At 44.6% G+C, this 23,061-nt stretch overlaps 1 protein-coding gene across 1 annotated transcript in view; it reads right to left on the bottom strand.

Annotated features, from left to right (window-relative positions):
* Positions 1-22,465, bottom strand: part of LOC143995775 (uncharacterized) — a 28,971-nt gene extending 6,506 nt beyond the window's left edge. The window contains exons 1-3 of the mRNA XM_077490488.1: positions 22,301-22,465; positions 7,749-19,688; positions 5,409-5,485 (exon numbers count right to left, since the gene is read on the bottom strand). Coding sequence (XP_077346614.1) covers positions 5,409-5,485; positions 7,749-19,688; positions 22,301-22,439 — 12,156 coding nt within the window. The 5' untranslated portion in view covers positions 22,440-22,465. The remainder of the gene's footprint in view (positions 1-5,408; positions 5,486-7,748; positions 19,689-22,300) is intronic.
* Between the last annotated feature and the right edge of the window lie 596 nt (positions 22,466-23,061).

Raw genomic sequence — 23,061 nt, 5'->3', positions numbered from 1 at the left:
AGAACTGTGGATTCAATCAATGTCCATGACAGCTCAGCTTCCAGGCTCTTACCGAGCAGCCAGCCTCGTGCGTGGCTCTCTTACTGAAGAGTCCTCCCCTGGTCGCATGTAGAATTGCTGGGCCTCTCCAAACCCGAGACGGCACCGGAACACCTTAGAATCCTCCTTCCAGTTACTGCACCTCAGACTAGCCAGTTACGAGGCTGGGAAACGGATGGCTCCGCACCCCAGGCCATGAGGGCCTCTGGGGGCTGGTCAGGAGGACCAGGACCACGGAAGTCAGCAACAACTTCTGGTCCGAAACCCAGAACCATGTGACTTCAGCACCTTAAGTACCCTCTCCGGGAATACACAGCGGAACAAACGTGCCCACTGATTGGCTCCAAGAGAGAGATTGGTACCCAATGCGTCCAACCAGACTGTGTTCTAATGCCTCTCACAGGTGCAAACCCCACCTATGACCAGGCAAAACATTAGTACAGCCCAGCCAAACAGATGCCAAAACACAATTTTACACAATTAACCCCAAGACTCAACTACAGTCTTGGGGAGAAACTAAATTTACAGACATAGTGCATACTCATCAGGAGTACCGGCACTACAATACTTTAAAGGAGAAGTCCAGCCTGGGCCCGTTTGGCTGGGCTTCTTCTTTGGGTCAATTTGTTTTACACTCCCGTGACCCATTTTCAGCAGAGAGCGGTCTGAAGTCCACTCTCTGCTGACGTCACTGGATTCAGTCCAGGCACCGCATCATCCCGACCTAGGAATTCTGGAAGTCTAGGAGGTCTGGATCCGCCAGGTGCCTGGACTGATGGCAGTCTCAGCCGCTCCACGCCCCCTCCACTGCCCAGCGCTCCGGTGAGCGTAGAGGAGGATTGCAGGAGAGCTGCTGACTGACAGGCAGCAGCTCTCCGCTCCGGGGAGGTGAGAGAACCTGTCATGGTTATGCAGTGATCTTCCTCTGTTTGCTTACCTCTCCTCATGTGTTCTGACTAAGAGGACCGCCACTTCCACCTGGTGGTTTTTATAACCTCTCCTCTAAGCATGGCTCCACCCCAGGCCCTATCAGGGAACCCTATATTAACCTGTACACTGCAAGCCAGTGGTGCTGGTCAACCATTGTGTACCATTGTGTGTTTGGCTTCCTGTTTCCTGCTTGCCGTGTGCTCTACGTTTGACTCTGTTACCGACCTTGGCGTGTTCTCAACTATTCCTGTCTGCTTGTGACCTTGACCTTTTGGCATGTCCCCGACCATCCCTGTCTGCCTGTGACCCTGAACCTTTGGCGTGTACTCTGTTGTTCCTGTCTGCTAGTTGCCCTGACCTCTGCCTTATCCCCTTACTATCCTTGTTGTTCCAGCCTGCTGCTTCCTTCTCCTGTAGTCTACTGTGAGCGTGAGCTGTGAGACCCTAGGGGCTGCGACCTGGAGCCAGACTGCAGCGAAGTCCATCCTCACCACTGGAGGCTCTGGCGAACACCTGCTGGCTCTTAGACTCCGCGCCCTGGGGAATCTATGCTCCAGCTCCCATTGGGATCTGTGTTAGTGATCCAGTAGACCTGTGTCCTGAATCTCCCTGGGTACAATCCGCAGCAGTCAGTCCTATGGTCCATTACCTAGCGGTGAACTTCCGACTCCTACGGAGTGCATCTGTCACCTGGTCTCAGGTGACCTGACAGAACCGAGCCATCGGCAGTGTTCGGTGGCTTGGTTCTCAGTGAAGAGGCTGGCGGGGGACAGATGCTGCATCCACCTAGGTAAGTATGTATCCAAAAAAAATAAAAACAACCCATACTTCTCTTTTAATAACCACAGAGAACCTTGAGATACAAGGGAAGTCTATGACTGGAGAGCAGGGGAGGGCTGGCAGCCTTAGGCCTGGGGGGCAAGTCCAGTTAAGTGGCCCGTTGAACCCCCGAATCAGCTCACCATCCGTCTACACCACATTACTCGTACAGAGAGGGAGGGAGACTGCTCCACATTGCCCGAGAGAGAGAGACTGCTTGACACTGCCTGCACAGAGAGAGTGACTGCTTCACACTGATGGTCACTCTCTGTGCAGGCAGTGTGAAGCGGTCACTCTCTCTCCCTGCGGGCAGTGTGAAGCGGTCACTCTCTCTCCCTGCGGGCAGTGTGAAGCGGTCACTCTCTGTGCGGGCAGTGTGAAGCGGTCACTCTCACTGTGCGGGCAGTGTGAAGCGGTCACTCTCACTGTGCGGGCAGTGTGAAACGGTCACTCTCTCTGTGCGGGCAGTGTGAAGCGGTCACTCTCTCTCCCTGCAGGCAGTGTGAAGCGGTCACTCTCCCTCCCTGCGGGCAGTGTGAAGCGGTCACTCTCTCTCCCTGCGGGCAGTGTGAAGCGGTCACTCTCTCTCCCTGCGGGCAGTGTGAAGCGGTCACTCTCTGTGCGGGCAGTGTGAAGCGGTCACTCTCTCTGTGCGGGCAGTGTGAAGCGGTCACTCTCTCTGTGCGGGCAGTGTGAAGCGGTCACTCTCTCTGTGTGGGCAGTGTGAAGCAGTCACTCTCTGTGCGGGCAGTGTGAAGCAGTCACTCTCTGTGCGGGCAGTGTGAAGCGGTCACTCTCTCTGTGCGGGCAGTGTGAAGCAGTCACTCTCTGTGCGGGCAGTGTGAAGCGGTCACTCTCTCTGTGCGGGCAGTGTGAAGCAGTCACTCTCTGTGCGGGCAGTGTGAAGCGGTCACTCTCTCTGTGCGGGCAGTGTGAAGCAGTCACTCTCTGTGCGGGCAGTGTGAAGCGGTCACTCTCTCTGTGCGGGCAGTGTGAAGCAGTCACTCTCTGTGCGGGCAGTGTGAAGCGGTCACTCTCTCTGTGCGGGCAGTGTGAAGCGGTCACTCTCTCTGTACGGGCAGTGTGAAGCGGTCACTCTCTCTGTACGGGCAGTGTGAAGCGGTCACTCTCTCTGTACAGGCAGTGTGAAGCGGTCACTCTCTCTGTACGGGCAGTGTGAAGCGGTCACTCTCTCTGTACAGGCAGTGTGAAGCGGTCACTCTCTCTGTACGGGCAGTGTGAAGCGGTCACTCTCTCTGTACAGGCAGTGTGAAGCGGTCACTCTCTCTGTACGGGTAGTGTGAAGCGGTCACTCTCAGAGAGAGACTGCATGATTGCCCCCAGAGGGACTGAGAAAAAGAGCTTGCCCCTTCCCCACACCCAGTACACAGACCAATAAGACTGCAAGAAGATGAAGACTAAAGACTGTGCTGTCACTGCCGCTACACTAAGTGCTAACTGTGGAGTGTGGAGCTTCTCTGGTGAGTGAGCACCACACCACTGGGCAAGCCAAGTAAGCAGAGTAGCTGAGAGTCACAGCGAGTTCAGCAGGCTAAACACGCAAGTCCTGCTTTCTCCCTGGCATGACCACCAGATTCACCAGGGTGCAGGCTCCTCCTGTGTCAATTGCGGGTAGTGAGAAAAGCACATGCAGGTGCACACCGGAGCACCAGCCAGATTAAGGGCATTGTGGGCCTGGTGCTGCAGTGGAGCAGGTTTAGGAGTGGCAGGAATATGAGGCAAGTAATGTCATATCCCAGCTCTCCTCTTACTGGCCACCCTCCCATGTTTCCAGGAGCCTGTGCTAGCTTATGCCCAGACTTGGTCGCAGTCACACAGGTGTAATGATAGGGAAGCCTGGCACTTGATTTACTAAGCATCCATAAGAGCCGTGTGTGGGTGTGTACTCTGAGGTGAAAGTTTTCAAGCCATCAGAATACAGTGATCGCTGCCGGCAGCTTAGCAGCCAGCAGTGATTGCAAAAAAATAGACACGCTGGTTGTATTGTCAGTTGATAGATCGAATTCTGTACAACCAGTCTGCACATAGATTGATTGAAATTTCTGCTGAACAGGCAGAATTTCAATCTGTCTATGGTGGCCTAAGTCCACCAGTCTCTGTTTAATAATATCCTCAAATCTTCTGAAAGGGGAGCTCCACTAAGGTGTAGAAATTCACTTTGAACTCCACATTATTTACAGAACTCTTTTTAGGGCCCTTTCACACTGAAGGCGCTTTACAGGAGTTTTATTGCTAAAAATAGCGCCTATAAATTGCCTCTCATGCCACCACAGGGTGAAAGCCCCCGAGTGCCCTCACAATGGGGCGGTGCGCTTGCAGGACATTCTGAAAAGTCCTGCAAGCAGCATTATTGGGGCGGTTTGGGAGAGGTGCCCTGCCCACTGAAATGAGCAACACAGGCGGTTTTAACCCTTTCTTGAGCTGCTAGCTGGGGTTAAAAGGGCGCCGCTAAAATGAGCAGCGCTTTACCACTACTGCCCACACTGCCCTAGTGTGAAAGTACCCTTGGATATTAGATGTGCAAACAATAAGGTGAGAGCACATCTAATGTCTACAGAGAGCAATGGAAATGAGGTGGAGTTCAAAGTGAACCATATAATTACCTGCAGGGATTGGCATTTAGAGGGTTAAAACAGGCAGGGATGAAATGTAATATCAACTCCTCACTGCCTGTCAAATGCCTCTGAAAAGTGACCTGAGCATGGATCACTTTTTAGAGGAGTGGCTGCTGCAAGTGAATACAAGCCTTTAGTGTGCTGCAGTGCGGGTGTACAGGCAGCTTTCACAGTCCCCCAGACTTTAGGTTGCACATTTTTGCTGCATTTTCTGGAATTGCACCAAAGATGCAGCATGCAGGACATTTTGTGCACTTTCAGACCATGCAGTAAAAATGTGCAGCCTCTATGGGACCAGAGGCAACATGCAGGAAGACTGCCAGGACACCAGCACTGCAGCCAAACCGCAGCATGCCAGTGTGAGCCCACATCATACCACAATACTGCTCAGGCTGCTAGAAAAAAAAACTCTTTGGCTGCAGAGAGGAGGAGGGAGGAGCTCACTTACTTGGATGGTCTCAGCCTCCCAGGAGCCTCACTGGATTCCAGCTGACTTCTCAGATTGAACTTTCCAGCCCCACACATCCTCTTCACAGACAGCACACGGGCTGCCCCAGAGTGTGGATCGAGGAAAGAGAGAGCAGGTCCAGCCTCTGCCAGCCAATGGTGTGGAGGAGGGAGGGGCTGGGCGGGGCTGTGCTGTGTAACACAGACTGTCAGCCCTGACATGAAGACATCGCTGGATCACAGTACTGGACTCGGCCAGCTCAAGATCTGCTCATGTGTGCTCTTGAGCTGATGGCACAGCAGCCTTTGCCACAGCATATCAGAGCAGCCCAGGGGGCAATTGCATCCCTGCCCCCCAGCCCAGCCCTCCCCTGCTGGAGAGTAACAACTGATTGGAAACTGAATGGCTGCACACATAGTAGAAGATAGGGAAGTCATTTGCGGGTAGTTGCCCACATACCATGCCCTGTTTAAGATGTTTAGAAATATCGGCACGGGGCAGGTTGGTACCCTTGGATCTGTTTTAAGTCTAATTACCTGTTGTACAAATGCGTTGATTATATTTGTATCCACGGGGATTGAACTTCGCATGTAGACCCTCATTGCAATGGAGCCTGTAAGATAAAATTAGTACAGTGATAATGGCAAAAATACATCGGGGTTCATTTATTAAGACTGGAGAGTGCAAAATCTGGTACAGATGTACATAGAAACCAATCAGCTTCCAGGTTTATTGCCAAAGTTTAATTGAACAGGTTGAAGTTGGAAGCTGAATGGTTAAGTGATTGGTGATTGCGTTTTTCTCTATTATGGTCGGCGTATCGGTTAGGTAATGTTCTAGAAACAAAGGGGTTGATTTACTAAAACTGGAGCGTGCATAATCTGGTGTGGCTCTGCATGGTAGCCAATCGGCTTTCAGATTTATTGTCAAAGCTTAACCACTTCAGCCCCCCGGAAGATTTGGCTGCTGAACGACCAGGCCATTTTATGCGATTCGGCGCTGCGTCACATTAACTGACAATTGCGCGGTCGTGCGACGTTAGACCCAAACAAAATTGACGCCCTTTTTTTCCCCCCCACAAATGGTGGTATTTGATGATCTCTGCGGTTTTTATTTTTTGCACTGTAAACAAACAAAAAAAAATTTTTTTGTACTTTTTGCTATAATAAATATCCCCATTTTTTTTTAAAAAAAAAAGCATATTTTTTCTCAGTTTAGGCCGATACGTATTCTTCTACATATTTGTGGTTAAAAAAAAAATCGCAATAAGCGTATATAGATTGGTTTGCGCAGCGATCTTTATCAGGACTGCAACATTGTGGCGGACACATCGGACACTTTTGACACTTTTTTGGGACCATTGGCATTTATACAGCGATCAGTGCTATAAAAATGCACCGATTACTGTAAAAATGTCACTGGCAAGGAAGGGGCTAACACTAGGGGGCAATTCGAGGGCTTAACTGTGTTCCCTACTAGGTGTTTCTAACTGTAGGGGGGAGGGGACTGACTAGAGGAAGTGACGGATCGTGGTTCCTAGCTATTAGGAACACACAATCTGTCTCTCCTCACAGAGCAGAACTGGGATTTGTGTGTTTACACTCACACTTCCGTGTTTTGTCTCTCGTGCCCGCGATCACTCGTGGCCGGCGGTCATTGCGACCGTCAGCCACGAGCATCGGCACCCCCCCCCCCCCCGCAGTGCAGCGCGTGTGCTTGCTATCCCGATCCCATGAACCGGCGTACAGCTACGACGGCTCGCGGGAATCATGTCGACGCACCGCAGTAAAATGATGTTGGCTGGTCGGCAAGCGGTTAATTGAACAAGCTGAAGTTTGAAGCTTATTGACTACCATGCACAGCTGCACCAGATTTTGCACTCTCCAGTTTTGGCAGTGGCGGCCACTCATGCAGGCCCCCTGCTGCGTCGTCGATGTCCCTGACGTCACCGGACTCCTCCCCCCTTCCCCAAGTGCCTCCGTCTGCTAACGAAGGGAAGGGGGAGGAGTCCGGTGACGTCAAAGTTCTGATTGAACGTAACGCGTACAGGGGAGGAGCGACGCATGACGTCACCCGCTGCTGCCCTACGGAACTAACACGATTGTCGGCTTTACATGCTGTGTTTTTATCATCTTTATGTGAGTAGTTTGTGTTTTGAACACAAAAATTAAATATTATACTTAAGCGGTGAGCACTTTCGATCTTTTCTTTCTACCCATGACCTGGTGTCCTTGCTGAGATCTAAAGAGACGTGTGAGGAGTTTATGGTCCGTGTTAACCCTTTTGATACCCGCTTGCATGACCACCTGTTTGCACAGGGGTCCATGCCATAAGGTAAGAGTGATTAGTTAGACTGGAGGTGGAGGGATTGTCGCGCTACTGTGGAAAAAAAAAAAGACTTACGTCAGTGCTACAGTTTGAATTTAAAACTTATTTGTGTGCACTGTGAAGTTAAGTAATGGATTGTGGAAACTAACTAGTATTGGGTGATTGTATATAGTGTATACCACATTTACCACTGACTAATGCAGAGCTGCAATGCAAGGAGATCAGCTAAAAATAGTTGGATCTGTATGTGCGTTATAATTAATCGAAATTAGTCGATTAATCGATTTAAAAAAATCGATTAATTGAACACGAAAAGTTTAATCAGTAACAGTCCTAAGTAAAACCAATTGATTTAGGAGCAAATGGCAAAAAAAAAATGTTGGGATTCACTGATACTTTAAATATTACATATTTTTTGTATGCTTATAATAATAATAATATACCAATTTAGGAACATTATGATGTATTCCAGTGAACCAAACAGTACAAGGTGTAAATCACTTTTGTGTATGGGTTATGCAGGTGTTTCGGTGAAATATTACTGTTACCTGCTGGACTCCTGGTTGGAACAATGGAGCGTGGTGTGCTGCTGATGCTAGTAGTGCTATTTTTTGTATAAGTTGGTGTGGACCAGACAGACGATGCAGGGTGAGTAGTGGTCTTTGTGGTGGCAGATCTTGTTGTTTGCACTGGGGACTGAGATGTTGAAGGTATTGTGGTCCAAGTCTTTGCTGTTGAAATATTTGAGGATTCCATCACCTTAGCTGTTGTTGTTGTTGTTGTTTTAGTGGCAGAAGGTATTATGGTCAAGGTACTACTAGATGGCTCTGTGGTCTTATCAGATAGTGGTGTTGTTAGGGCTGTTGAAGTAGTAGATGACATTCCGGTCTTGGCTGTTGGAGTTGTAGATGATGTAGTAGTGTTGGCTAATGTACTAGTAGATGGTGATATAGTATTGCCTATGGGAATAGTTGATGGTGCTGCAGTTTCAGCTGGAGGAGTGGTAGATGATGCTGTGCTTTTGGCTACGGGAATAGTCGATGAGTTCATTATCTCGCCTGTTGGTATAGTAGATAGGTTTGTAGTCTTGGTGTCTACAGTGGTAGATGGTGTTTTAATCTCAGCTACTGGAGTAGTATTTGGCATTGTAGTATTCAAAATAGGAGAAGAGTACGATATAGTAGATTCAGCTAAAGGAGAGTTAGATGGTGTTTTGGTTGTAGTAACTTGAGCAGTTGCAGTGGGTATTGTAGTCCTTGCTAATGGGGTACTAGTAGTTGGAGTGGTCTCATCTACTGAAGTGGTAGTTGTGCTCTCAGCTACTGTAAATGTAGAGGCTGTTGAAGATTTAGCCACTGGATCTGTAGTTTGTATTGCAGTACTATCTACATGAGTAGTAGTTGATGTTGTGGACTGAGGCACTGGTGTAGTAGACGCCGTGGTCTCATGCTTTGGAGTAGTAGATGATGTTGGGATTTCTGTTGTTAGAGTAGTAGATAATGGTGCAGACTCAGTTGCGGGTAAAGTTGCAGACTTAGTTGGGGTTATAGTTGCAAACTCGGGTATTGTTAAATTTGCAATCTCAGTTGTGCTAAAAGTTGTTGGCAATGTTACAGACACAGTTGTAGGTAAAGTTGTGAACTTAGTTGTAAGTAAGGTAGAAGACTCAGCTGTGGGGATTGTTGTGGTTAAAGTTGCAGACTCAGTTGTGATAAAAGTTGTTTCAGACTCAATTGTAGTTGAACTTGTTGACTTAGTTGTGAGTAAAGTGGAGGATTCGGTAATGGCCAAAGTTGTGGGTAAAGTTGTGGACTCAGTTGAGGACTTAGTACCAGCTAAAGTTGCAGACGCAGTTGTTGTTAAAGCTGTGGACTCAGTAGCGGCTAAACTTATGGATTCGGTTGTAATTGAAGTTGGAGACCCAGTAGTGGGTAATGTTGCGAACTCAGTTTTGGGCAAAGTTATGGACTCGGTTGTGTGGAAAGTTAAAGAGTCACTTATAGTTAATGCTGAGGGGACAGTTGAGGTTAAAGGTATGACCTCAGTTGAGATTGAGCTTGGAAGCTCAGTGTTGAACTCAGTTGTGGTTAAACTTGCAGACTCTTTTGTGGTCAAATTTGCAGGCTCAGTTGGAAGTACAGTTGCAGACCCTGTGGGGATACTTGAGAATTCAGTTGTGGTGAGAGTTGCAGGCCCAGTTGTGTTTGAACTTGCAGACCCAGTTGAGGTTGAAGCTGCAAACTCTGTAACTGTTAAAGCTGTGGACTCAGTAATGAGTAAAGCTGTGGACTCAGTAGCTGTTAAAGTGGCAGACTCAGCTGTGGTTAAAGTTGTGGACACAATAATGGTTAAAGCTGTGGACTCAGCATCAGTTAAAGCTGATGACTCAGTTGTGGTTAAAGTTGTGGACTCAGTATTAGCTGAAGCTGTGGACTCAGTGGCTATTAAAGTTGAAGATATCTTGGTGGGTAAAGCTGTAGAATCAGTAACAAATAAAGATGTAGTAGCGGTTACAGTTGATAACTCCGTTTTTGTTGTAGACTCAGTAGCTAATAAAGTTGTAGACTCCGTTGCGGATAAAGGTGTAGACTCAGTACCGGTTACAGTTGTTGACTCTGTAGTGGTTACAATTTCAGATTGAGTTGTGGTACTAGCTGTAGATTCAGTAGCTGTTAAAGTGGCAGACTCAGTCGTGGCTAAAGTTGTGGACACGGTAACGGTTAAAGTTATGGACTCAGTAGTGGTTAAAGTTGCAGAATCAGTTGTGGGTGATGCTGTGTACTCAGTAGCTGTTACAATAGCAGACCCAGTGGTTGTTAAAGTAGTGGACTCAGTAGTGGTTAAATTTGCAGACTCAGTTGTGGGTAAAGTTGTGGAGTCCGTAGCTGTTAAAGTTGTGGGCTCAGTTGTGGTTAAAGTTTCAGGCTCGGTAGCTGTTATACTTGCAGACTCAGTTGTGGGTAAAGCTGTGGAATCAGTAACAGTTGAGGTTGTGGATTCAGTAGCTGTTAAATCAATGGACTCAGTTGTGGTTAAAGTTGCCGACTCAGTTGTGGCTGAAGTTGTGGACTTGGAAGCAGTTAAACTTGCAAACTCAGTTGTGGGTAAAGCTGTGGAATCAGCATAAGTTAAAGTTGTGGACCCCTTTGAGGGTAAAGCTGTAGACCCAGTAGAGGTTAAGGTTGTAGATTCAGATGTGCTTAAGGCTGTGGACTCAGTAGCTGTTAAAGTTGAAGACTCATTGGTGGGTAAAGCTGAGGACTCAATAGCAGAAGAAGCTGTGGACTTAGTTGTGGATAAAGATGTAGACTCAGTTGCAGTTATAGTTGTGGACTCCATAGTGGTTACATTTTCAGACTGAGTTGTGGTTAAAGCTGTGGACTCAGTAGAGGTTAAAGTTGAGGACTCGGTAGCTTTTAAAGTCCCAGACTCAGTCTCAGTTGAAGTTGTAGACTCATTTGTGGTTAAATCTGTGGAAGAAGCTGTGGTCTCAGTAGCTGTTAAACTATTTGTGGACTCAGTAGAAGCTAAAGCTGCGGAATCCATAGTTGTTACAATTGCAGACTCAGCTGTGGATAAAGGTGTGGACTCATTAGAGGTTAAAGTTGTGGAGTCGGTAGCATTTAAAGTTGCAGACTCTGTATTGGATAAAGTTATGGATCCAGTAGCAGTGGAAACTGTAGCTAAAGTACCAGTTACAGTTGTTGACTCCGTAGTGGTTACAATTTCAGACTGAGTTGTGGTACTAGCTGTGGACTCAGTAGCTGCTAAAGTGGCAGCCTCAGTTGTGGCTAAAGTTGTGGACACAGTAACAGTTAAATTTGTGGACTCAGTAACAGTTACAATTGCTGACCCAGTGGTCGTTAAAGTAGTGGACTCAGTAGTGGGTAAAGTTGTAGAATCATTTGTGGGTAAAGCTGTGGATGCAGTAGTGGTTAAAGTTGCAGACTCAGTAGTGGTTAAAGTTGCAGACTCAGTTGTGGGGAAAGTTGTGGAATCAGTAACAGTTGAGGTTGTGGACTCAGTAGCGGTTAAATCACTGGACTCATTTGTGGTTAAAGTTGCCGACTCAGTTGTGGGTAAAGCTGTAGACCCAGTATAGGTTAAAATTGTAGATTCAGATGTGCTTAAGGCTGTGGACTCAGTAGCTGTTAAAGCTGAAGACTCATTGGTGGGTAAAGCTGAGGACTCAATAGCAGAAGAAGCTGTGGACTCAGTTGTGGATAAAGAGGTAGACTCAGTTGCAGTTATAGTTGTGGACTCCATAGTGGTTACATTTTCAGACTGAGTTGTGGTTAAAGCTGTGGACTCAGTAGAGGTTAAAGTTGGGGACTCGGTAGCTTTTAAAGTTCCAGACTTAGTCTCAGTTGAAGTTGTAGACTCATTTGTGGTTAAATCTGTGGAAGAAGCTGTGGTCTCAGTAGCTGTTAAACTATTCGTAGACATAGTAGTAGCTAAAGCTGTGGGCACAGTAACTTTTAAAGTTGCAGACACAGTTGTGGTTAAAGTTGTGGAATCCATAGCTGTTACAGTTGCAGACTCAGCTGTGGATAAAGGTGTGGACTCATTAGAGGTTAAAGTTGCGGAGTCAGTCGCATTTAAAGCTGTGGACTCAGTAGCTGTTAATGTTCTGGACTCAGTAGCAGTTAAAGTTATTGACTTCGTTGTGGGTAAAGTTACAGAGTTGGTAGAGGTTAAAGTTTCAGACTGAGTTGTGGTTAACGCTGTGGACTCAGTAGTAGTTAGAGTTGCAGACTCAGTTGTGGATAAAGTTGTGGACTCAGTTGTGGTTAAAGTTGCAGACTCAGTAGTGGGTAAAGGTGTGGACTCAATAGCTGTTAAAGTTGAAGATTCCTTGGTGGGTAAAGCTGTAGAATCAGTAACAAATAAAGATGTAGCTAAAGTTGAGAACTCCGTTTTTGTTAAAGCTGTAGACTCAGTAGCTGTTAAAGTGGCAGCCTCAGTTGTGGATAAAGTTGCAGCCTCAGTTGTGGATAAAGTTGCAGCCTCAGTTGTGGATAAAGTTGCAGCCTCAGTTGTGGATAAAGGTGTAGACTCAGTAGCAGTTACAGTTGTTGACTCCGTAGTGGTTAACATTTCAGACTGAGTTCTGGTTAAAGATATGGACTCAGTAGAGGTTAAAGTTACGGACTCGGTAGCCTTTAAAGTTGCAGACTCAGTAGATCTTAAAATTGCAGGCTCAGTCACAGTTGCAGACTCAGTAGTGGTTGAAGCTGTGGACTCAGTAGCATATGAAGTTGCATACTCAGTAGTGGGTAAAGTTGTGGTCTCAGTACCAGTTACAGTTGTGGACTCCGTAGTGGGTAAACTTTCTGACTGAGTTGTGGATAAATCGGCAGACTCAATAGTAGTTGAAGCTGTGGATAAAACTGTGGACTCAGTAGCAGTTACAGTTGTGGACTCCATAGTGGATAACGTTTCAGACTGAGTTGTGGGTAAAGCCGTAGAGGTTAAAGTTGCGTACTTGGTAGCTTTTAAAGTTGCAGACTCAGTAGCACCTAAAATTGTGGTGGACTCCATAGTGGTTAAAGTTTCAGACTGAGTTGTGGGTAAAGCTGTGGACTCAGTAGCAGTTAAAGTTGCAGATTCACTTGTGGTTAGAGTTGTGGGCTCAGTAGTGGTGTAAGCTGTGGACTCAGTAGTAGTTAAAGTTGGAGATTCCATGGTGGGTAAAGCTGTAGAATCAGTAACAAATAAAGATATAGTAGCGGTTAAAGTTGAAAACTCAGTTTTTGTTAAAGCTGTGGACTCAGTAGCTGTTAAAGTTGCAGACTCAGTTGTGGGTAAAGATGTGGACTCAGTAGCAATTACATTTGTGAACTCCATAGTGGTTAAAGATTCTGACCGAGTTATGGCTAAAGTTGAAGGCTCCTTTGTGGGTAAAGCTGTAGACTCAGCAGCTGGTAAAGTTGCAGACTCAGTTGTGGATAAAGGTGTAGACTCGTTACCAGTTACAATTGTTGACTCTGTAGTGGTTAACATTTCAGACTGAGTTCTGGTTAAAGCTGTGGACTCAGTAGAGATTAAAGTTTCGAACTCCGTAGAATTTAAAATTGCAGACTCAGTCACAGTTAAAGTTGCAGACTCAGTAGTGGTTGAAGCTGTGGTCTCAGTACCAGTTACAGTTGTGGGGTCCGTAATGGTTAAACTTTCTGACCGAGTTGTGGATAAATCGGCAGACTCAGTAGTAGTTGAAGCTGTGGACTCAACTGTGGATAAAACTGTGGACTCAGTAGCAGTTACAGTTGTGGACTCCATAGTGGATAACGTTTCAGACTGAGTTGTGGGTAAAGCTGTAGAAGTTAAACTTGCAGACTCAGTAGCTTTTAAAGTTGCAGACTCAGTAGCATCTAAAGTTGTGGTGGACTCAGTAAGAGGTAAAGCTGTGGACTCAGTAGTGGGTAAAGCTGTGGACTCCGTAGTGGTTAAAGCTATGGACTCAACTGTGGATAAAGATGGGGACTCCGTTGCAGTTACAGTTGTGGACTCCATAGTGGTAAAAGTTAGAGAATCCGTTGTGGTTAAACCTGTGGACTCAGTGGCGCTTAAAGTAGTGGATTCAGTAGCTGTTGAAGTTGCAGAATCAGATGTGGGTGATGTTGTGGACTCAGTAGCTGTTACAGTTGCAGATCCAGTAGGCGTTAAAGTAGTGGACTCAGTAGTGGGTAAAGTTGAAGAATCGTTTGTCGATAAAGCTGTGACTGCAGTAGTGATTAAAGCTACAGACTCAGTAGTAAAAGTTGCAGAGTCAGTTGTGAGTAAATCTGTAGTAGCAGGTAAAGTCGCAAACTCAGTAGGTTTTAAAGTTGCAGATTCAGTAGCACTTAAAGTTGTGGTGGATTCAGTAACAGGTAAACCTGTGGACTCAGTAGCGCTTAAAGCTGTGGACTCAGTAGCTGTTAAAGTTGCAGAATCAGTTGTGGGTGATGCTGTAGACTCAGTAGCTTTTACAATTGCAGACCCAGTGGTCATTAAAGTAGTGGACTCAGTAGTGGGTAAAGTTGAATAATCATTTGTGGGTAAAGCTGTGGATGCAGTGGTGGTTAAAGTTGCAGACTCAGTAGCGGCTAAAGCTGTGGACTCAGTAGTGGTTAAAGTTGCAGACTCAGTAGTGGATAAAGCTGTGGACTCAGTAGTGGGTAAAGCTGTGGACTCAGTAGTGATTAAAGTTGCAGACTCAGTAGCGGTTAAAGCTGTGGATTCAGGAGTGGTTATTGATATGGACTCAGTAGCTTTTAAAGTTGCAGGCTCAGTCGTGGTTAAAGCTGTAGACTTAATAGTGATTAAAGTTGAAGACTCATTCGTGGGTAAAACTGTGGACTCAGTATTGGTTAAAGTTGTGGACTCAGCAGTGGCTGAAGCTGTGGACTCGGTAGCTTTTAAAGTTGCAGACTCAGTAGCACTTAAAGTTGTGGTGGACTCAGTAACAGGTAAAGCCATGGACTCAGTAGTGGTTAAAGTTTCAGACTCAGTTGTGGTTAAACCTGTGGACTCAGTAACAGTTAAAGTAGTGGATTCAATATCTGTTAAAGTTGTGGACTCAGTAGTGAGTAAAGTTGAAGAATCATTTGTGGATAAAGCTGTGGACGCAGTAGTACTTAAAGTTGTGGTGCACTCTGTAACAGGTAAAGCTGTGGACTCCGTAGTGGTTAAAGTTACAGACTCAGTAGCGGTTAAAGTTGTGGACTTAGTAGTGGTTAAAGTTGCAGACTCAGTAGCGGTTAAAGCTGTGAACTCAGTATTGGTTAAAGTTATGGACTCAGTAGCTCTTAAAGTTGCAGGCTCAGTTGTGGTTAAAGCTGTGGACTCGGTAGCGGTTAAAGCTGTAGACTCAGTAGTGGTTAAAGTTGCAGACTCAGTAGCGGTTGAAGCTGTGGACTTAGTAGTGGTTAAAGTTGCAGACTCAGTAGCTGTTAAAGCTGTGAACTCAGTATTGGTTAAAGTTATGGACTCAGTAGCTCTTAAAGTTGCAGGCTCAGTCGTGGTTAAAGCTGTGGACTCAGTAGTGGTTAAGGTTGCAGACTCAGTAGCGGTTAAAGCTGTGGACTCAGTAGTGTGTAAAGCTGTGGACTCAGTAGTGATTAAAGTTGCAGACTCAGTAGTGGGTAAAGCTGTGGACTCAGTAGTGATTAAAGTTGCAGACTCAGTAGCGGTTAAAGCTGTGGACTCAGTAGTGGGTAAAGCTGTGGACTCAGTAGTGGGTAAAGCTGTGAACTCAGTATTGGTTAAAGTTATGGACTCAGTAGCTCTTAAAGTTGCAGGCTCAGTCGTGGTTAAAGCTGTGGACTCAGTAGCGGTTAAAGCTGTAGACTCAGTAGTAGTTAAAGCTGTGGACTCTGTAGCGGTTAAAGCTATGGACTCAGTAACTGTTAAAGCTGTGGACTCAGTAGTGGTTAAAGCTATGGACTCAGTAGTGGTTAAAGCTATGGACTCAGTAGCGGTTAAAGCTGTGGACTCAGTAACTGTTAAAGCTGTGGACTCAGTAGTGGTTAAAGCTATGGACTCAGTAGTGGTTAAAGCTATGGACTCAGTAGCTGTTAAAGCTGTGGACTCAGTAGTGGTTAAAGCTGTGGACTCAGTAGCGGTTAAAGCTGTGGACTCAGTAACTGTTAAAGCTGTGGACTCAGTAGTGGTTAAAGCTATGGACTCAGTAGTGGTTAAAGCTGTGGACTCAGTAGTGGTTAAAGCTATGGACTCAGTAGTGGTTAAAGCTGTGGACTCAGTATTGGTTAAAATGATGGACTCAGTAGCTCTTAAAGCTGCAGACTCAGCCGTGGTTAAAGCTGTGGACTCAGTAGCGCTTAAAGCTGTGGACTCAGTAGCTGTTAAAGTTACAGAATCAGTTGTGGGTGATGCTGTAGACTCAGTAGCTTTTACAATTGCAGACCCAGTGGTCATTAAAGTAGTGGACTCAGTAGTGGGCAAAGTTGAATAATCATTTGTGGGTAAAGCTGTGATTGCAGTGGTGGTTAATGTTGCAGACTCAGTAGCGGCTAAAGCTGTGGACTCAGTAGTGGTTAAGGTTGCAGACTCAGTAGCGGTTAAAGCTGTGGACTCAGTAGCGGTTAAAGCTGTGGACTCAGTAGTGTGTAAAGCTGTGGACTCAGTAGTGATTAAAGTTGCAGACTCAGTAGTGGGTAAAGCTGTGGACTCAGTAGTGATTAAAGTTGCAGACTCAGTAGCGGTTAAAGCTGTGGACTCAGTAGTGGGTAAAGCTGTGGACTCAGTAGTGGGTAAAGCTGTGGACTCAGTAGTGATTAAAGTTGCAGACTCAGTAGTTGGTAAAGCTGTGGACTCAGGAGTGGTTAATGATATGGACTCAGTAGCTTTTAAAGTTGCAGGCTCAGTCGTGGTTAAAGCTGTGGACTCAGTATTGGTTAAAGTTGTGGACTCAGCAGTGGCTGAAGCTGTGGACTCAGTAGCTTTTAAAGTTGCAGACTCAGTAGCACTTAAAGTTGTGGTGGACTCAGTAACAGGTAAAGCTGTGGACTCAGTAGTGGTTAAAGTTTCAGACTCAGTTGCGGTTAAACCTGTGGACTCAGTAGCAGTTAAAGTAGTGGATTCAATATCTGTTAAAGTTGTGGACTCAGTAGTGAGTAAAGTTGAAGAATCATTTGTGGATAAAGCTGTGGACGCAGTAGTATTTAAAGTTGTGGTGGACTCAGTAACAGGTAAAGCTGTGGACTCCGTAGTGGTTAAAGTTACAGACTCAGTAGCGGTTAAAGTTGTGGACTTAGTAGTGGTTAAAGTTGTGGACTCATTTGTGGTTAAAGTTGCGGACTCAGTCGTGGTTAAAGCTGTGGACTCAGTAGCGGTTAAAGCTGTGGACTCAGGAGTGGTTAAAGTTATTGACTCAGTAGCTCTTAAAGTTGCAGACTCAGTCATGGTTAAAGCTGTAGACTTAATATCAGTTAAAGTTGAAGACTCATTCCTGGGTAAAGCTGTGGTCTCAGTATTGGTTAAAGTTGCGAACTCAGCAGTAGTTAAAGTTGCAGATTTACTTGTGAGTAAAGTTATAGACTCAGTATTGGGTAAAGTTACGGATCCAGTTGTGGTTAAACCTGTGGACTCAGTAGTGGCTGAAGCTGTGGACTCGGTAGCTTTTAAAGTTGCAGACTCAGTAGCGTTTAAAGTTGTGGTGAACTCAGTAAAAGGTAAAGCTGTGGACTCAGTAGTGGTTAAAGTTAGAGACTCAGTTGTGGTTAAACCTGTGAACTCAGTAACGGTTAAAACTATGGAATCAACTGTGGATAAAGCTGTGGACTCTGTTGCAGTTACAGTTGTGGACACCATAGTGGTTAAACTTAGAGACTCAGTTGTGGTTAAACCTGTGGACTCAGTAGCAGTTAAAGTAATTGATTCAGTAGCTGTTGAAGTTGCAGAATCAGATGTGGGTAAAGTTGTGGACTCAGTAGCGGCTAAAGCTGTAGACTCAGTAGTGGTTAAATTCGCAGACTCTGTAGCGGCTATAGCGGTGGACTCAGTAGTGGTTAAAGCTGTCGACCTAATAGCGGTTAAAGTTGAAGACTCATTCCTGGGTAAAGCTGTCGTCTCAGTATTGGTTAAAGTTGTGGACTCAGCAGTAGTTAAAGTTGCAGATTTACTTGTGGGTAAAGTTGTGAACTCAGTATTGGGTAAAGTTACGGACCCAGTTGTGGTTAAACCTGTGTAATCAGTAGTGGCTGAAGCTGTGGACTCAGTATCAGTTAAAGTTGCGAACTCAGTAGCTTTTAAATTTGCAGACTCAGTAGCACTTAAAGTTGTGGTGGACTTAGTAACAGGTAAAGCTGTGGACTCAGCAGTGGTTAAAGTTAGAGACTCAGCTGTGGTTAAACCTGTGGACTCAGTAGCGGTTAAAGTAGTGGATTCAATATCTGTTAAAGTTGCAGAATCAGTTGTGGGTGATGCTGTGGACTCAGTAGCAATTACAATTGCAGACCAGGTGGCCGTTAAAGTAGTGGACTCAGTAGTGGGTAAAGTTGAAGAATCATTTGTGGATAAAGCAGTGGATTCAGTAGTGGTTAAAGTTCCAGACTCAGTAGTGGTTAAAGCTGTGGACTCAGTAGAGGCTGAAGTTGTGGACTCAGTAGCGGTTAAAGTTGCAGACTCAGTAGCACTTAAAGTTGTGGTGGACTCAGTAACAGGTAAAGCTGTGGACTCAGTAGTGGTTAAAGTTCCAGACTCAGTAGTGGTTAAAGCTGTAGACTCAGTAGAGGCTGAAGTTGTGGACTCAGTAGCGGTTAAAGTTCCAGACTCAGTAGTGGTTAAAGCTGTGGACTCAGTAGAGGCTGAAGTTGTGGACTCAGTAGCGGTTAAAGTTGCAGACTCAGTAGCACTTAAAGTTGTGGTGGACTCAGTAACAGGTAAAGCTGTGGACTCAGTAGTGGTTAAAGTTGCAGAATCAGTCGTGGGTGATCCTGTGGACTCAGTTAGAATTGCTGGCACAGTGCCTGGTAAAGTTGCAGACTCAGTAGTGGGTAAAGTTGAAGAATCATTTGTGGGTAAAGCTGTGGGCTCAGTAGCTGTTAAAGTTGCAGACTCAGTAGTGGCTAAAGCTGTGGACTCAGTAGTAATTACATTTACAGACTTAGTAGTAGTTAAGGTTGCAGATTCAGCTGTGGTTAAAGCTGTGGATTCAGTAGCAGTTAAAGTCGAAGACTCATTTATGGTTAAAGCTGTGGACTCAGTATTGGTTAAAGTTGCGTACTCAGTACTAGTTAAAGCTGTGGACTCAATAGCAGTTAAAGTTGAAGACTCATTCGTGGGTAAAGCTGGGGACTCAGCAGTGGCTGAAGCTGTGGACTCAGTAGCAGTTAAAGTCGGGGATTCAGTTGTGGGTGATGCTGTGGGCTCAGTAGGCGTTAATGTTGTGGAGCCAGTAGTGGTTAAAGCCGTGGACTCGGGAGCTGTTAAAGTTGCAGACTCAGAAGTTAGAGTTGTGGACTCAGACTCAGTTATGGGTAAAGCTGTGGATTCCGTAGCCGATAAAGTTGAAGACTCAGTAGCTGTTAAAGCTGTGGACTCAGTAGAGGTTAAAGACTCAGTATTGGTTGAAGCTGTGGACTCAGAAGCTTTTAAAGTTGTGAGCTCAGTAGAGGTTAAAGTTGCATACTCATTTGTGGACCACGTAGCAGTTATAGTTGTAGACTCAGTTGTGGTTAAAGTTGAAGACTCAGTTGAAGGGATAGCTGTGGACTCAGTTGTGGTTAAAGTCATGTACTCAGCCGTATTTGAACTTGTGAGTAAAGTTGAGGACTCAGTAGTGGTGGAACTTTCAGACTCAGTTGAGGTCACATCTGTGGACTCATTTGTAGTTAAAATTGAAGACTCAGTTGTGGTGAAATTCACAGAATCGGTTTTGAAGGTAGTTGTGGATTCAGTTGTAGCTGAATTCGTGGACTCAGTTGTGGGTGAAGTTGAGGACTCGGTGACTGATATTGTAATGATCCGAATGGCCTCATTTCCTTCTGAAGAAATTGGATAAACAAAATGATTACATTGATCTTGTATTTTACATATCACATTAGGAATTAACCACTTATCCTTTTAGATTATACTGACAAATGTCACAGAAATAATGTACGGTGACCTTTTTAAAAGAAGTTCAAGTTGCTCTAAATCAGTGATTCTCAACCAGGGTTCCTCCAGAGCTTGCTAGGGGTTCCTTCAGCATTGGGCAATTTCTGCCTCTCAGATAATTTCCCACCGACACCATTGATCTTTTTAGCTATCTGCAATTCTTCCCAATGACCCCAAGTGTAAGGACCATTCTTCCCACCGACCATCACACTAATGTATCATGAGTTGTAGATTTCACATTTTTAGAAGGGGTTCCACGAGACCGGTGAACGATTTCAAGGGTTCCTCCGTGATGAAAAGGTTGAGAAAGGCTGCTCTAAATGAATGGCAACTGCTCATGATCGGACCTGAACGTCCTCCTCTGGGAATTGTTCAATGATGAGCGGTTTATTTTCCACTTTTGAGGGAAAAAAAAGGACGGATAATAAAATCCAGTGTAAAACAGTTGCTTTATTACACTTATGCCGCGTACACACGGGCGGATTTTCCGTCGGGAAAAATCTTGGATGTTTTTTTCCAACGGAATTCCGCTCAAGCTTGTCTTGCATACACACGGGTCACCCCAAAGTTCTCTGAACTTTCGACCGCCAAGAACGCGGTTGACGTACAACACCACGACGAGCCGAGAAAAATTAAGTTCGATGCTTTTCCGAGCATGCAACGAATTGTTTCCAGGCATGCGTAGGGATTTTGGCGCGTCGGAAATTGATACAGACGATCGGGATTTCCTGGTCGGAACTTTTTCCGACCGAAAAATTGAGAACGCGCTTCTCAATCTTTTTCGCTGGCGGGAATTCGGCCGCCAAAAGTCCGATGGAGCCTACATGTGGGCGCATTCTCCGACCAAAAACGTCTCATCCGTCTTTTGCCGGCTGAATTTCCGATCGGGTGTACGTCCCAATATCGGAGTCCGACTATAAGTCCCTGATCGCCACCATTACTAGTAAAAAGAAAGGGAATAAATAACAATTCCATAAAAATATCCCGTAGTTTTGTAGACTCTATAACTTTTGCGAAAACCAATCAATATATACGCTTATTGGGATTTGTTTTACCAAAAATATGTAGCAGAATACATATTGGCCTAAAGTGATTAAGTATTTTAATTTTTTTTTTAATTTTTTATTTTTTTTTGGATGCAAAAAACAAAGTAAAAAATATATATATTTTTTTCAAAATTGTCTTTTTTTGTTTATAGAAAGAATTAATGCTTTTGCTTATTTCGCTTATGCTTAGCGCTTATTTTGTGCCACATCTAATATTGAAACCAAAAGCAAGAAACCCCCCCTAGTGGTGGACTTTTTAGGCACATAAAAAAATAAAATAGTATCTTAGTACAAATATATTTAATTAATTATATACATAAAAAACATATTATTCGTATCAAATGTGACATTCGAAGTGCATCTATAGCGTTTTAACAATAATGTACATACAGTAGTATAGAATGCCCATGTTACCCTACGCGTTTCGGCGTGTACGTATCTCCTTCCTCAGGGGGGCGAATATGAGCAGGAAAAATTCCTGTTGTATTTATGGTAAATCGCTGAATTACCATTTTTGAAAATATTCCAATTTATACAATTAATAAAATAGATTTGTACTAAGATACTATTTTTTTTTTATGTGCCTAAAAAGTCCACCACTAGGGAGTTTCTCGCTTTTTTTTTTTTTTTTGTTTATAGCGCAAAACAAAAAAAAGGCAGAGGTACCACCAAAAGAAATCTCTATCTGTGGGGAACAAAGGACGTCAATTGTATTTGGATACAGTGTTGCACGGTCGTGCAACAAAAAAAAAAGCCTGGTCACAAAGGGGGGGGGGTAAATCTTCCCGGAGTTGAAGTGGTTACATTTAGCTGTATATTTCTTGCAATTATCATGACCCCACCACCCAGAAATAAATAAATACATTAATTCCCCTACTCCTAATGATATAAGTGCGCACTATTTGTTGTTTTGCACCCATAGTAGAGATAAGAAACAATAGTCCACAATTGTTTTTTTTTTATTGTTTTTTATATTATTATTTGTATTTTTTTTATTATTTGTATTTTAGTTTTTCACCCTTCCTAAACACACTGACACTAATTTTTTTTATTTTTTTTAAATCCTGCCTAAAACATACTGACCCTGACCTTTGACTTTGACACTGACCCTGAAACCAACCTAGAACAAGCTATAAACTATTATTTATTTTATTTTTATTTTTATTATTTCCACACAGAATTTTTTTTTTTTTTTTTAAAGTCATGCGAAGGGAATTTGCTCCAGAGATTAGTAAATAAGGGGAAGCTCTGCTGACTTCCATCCTCCAATCATGTGCAAGCAAAATGTTTTTTTTTTTTTTCCATCCTTGCCATGCGATTGGGTATTCTTTGCGGAGCTTCGCCTCATTTACTAAGCTCTGGTGCAAATTCCCTTGCAGAGTGCAACCCTGCTTGCAAAAGTGTACCTTCTATTTGCCTTTAGTAAATCCACCGCATTGAGTATTAAAACTTACCGCAGAGAAGAAGAAAGTGGATGGAAAGGATCCCGATAAGTAATTTCTGGATTTGGGTCATTGTAGGACGAGGACCAAGTCCAGGACTCAGCAACCCATCAGAGTCCCTCCATATAACCCCCGCGCTCCCCGGGGACATCTGCTGCACTGACTCACCTGGGAATATAATTGTCACAACTGTACGGTGGGGGGGAGGGGCGAGGAGGAAAGGCCACATTCCTTATCAGGGATTACAATAGGGATTATCAATAAACACAACCAATGACTCGTGACCGCGACATAATGCGTCTAAAGATAAATGACAGCTGGCCGATTGTTCCCTGGCTTGTATAGGTCAAAACATTCTATGCCTGGGCTATAGAGAGCCGAGCAACTAAATACACAGACATGGGAGATGTGTGACCCGCCGAAGAATTTCTACTTCTGTCTATCCACTCCAGAGATTCACACAGCTCTGTCAGTGGGCCCACCATGGTTAACCACTTCAATACCAATTAAATTTTCATTTAATTGAATGTATATATATTCTGTATATATAAAATGTATTTTATATAATATTATATTACATAATATATTTATTTTACTTTATTTTCATTTTATTCCCATCATCCAATATTAATGTCCCGTGTCCCTTGTGTTGCTGCATTTTTAGCGTCTATGAATGAAACGCAATTATGGCGCATGGAGAAAGGAAAGCTTTTCATATATGTATTTTATATATATATATATATATATATATATATATTTATATTTATTTTTTA

The sequence above is a fragment of the Lithobates pipiens genome, unplaced genomic scaffold, assembly GCF_037356315.1.
Source record: "Lithobates pipiens isolate NorthernLeopardFrog02 unplaced genomic scaffold, aLitPip1_a1.2 Scaffold_19, whole genome shotgun sequence".
In the NCBI taxonomy this organism is placed as follows: domain Eukaryota; kingdom Metazoa; phylum Chordata; class Amphibia; order Anura; family Ranidae; genus Lithobates; species Lithobates pipiens.
Note: the sequence above shows the minus strand (reverse complement) of the source record. Positions and strands in the feature narration are given on the sequence as shown.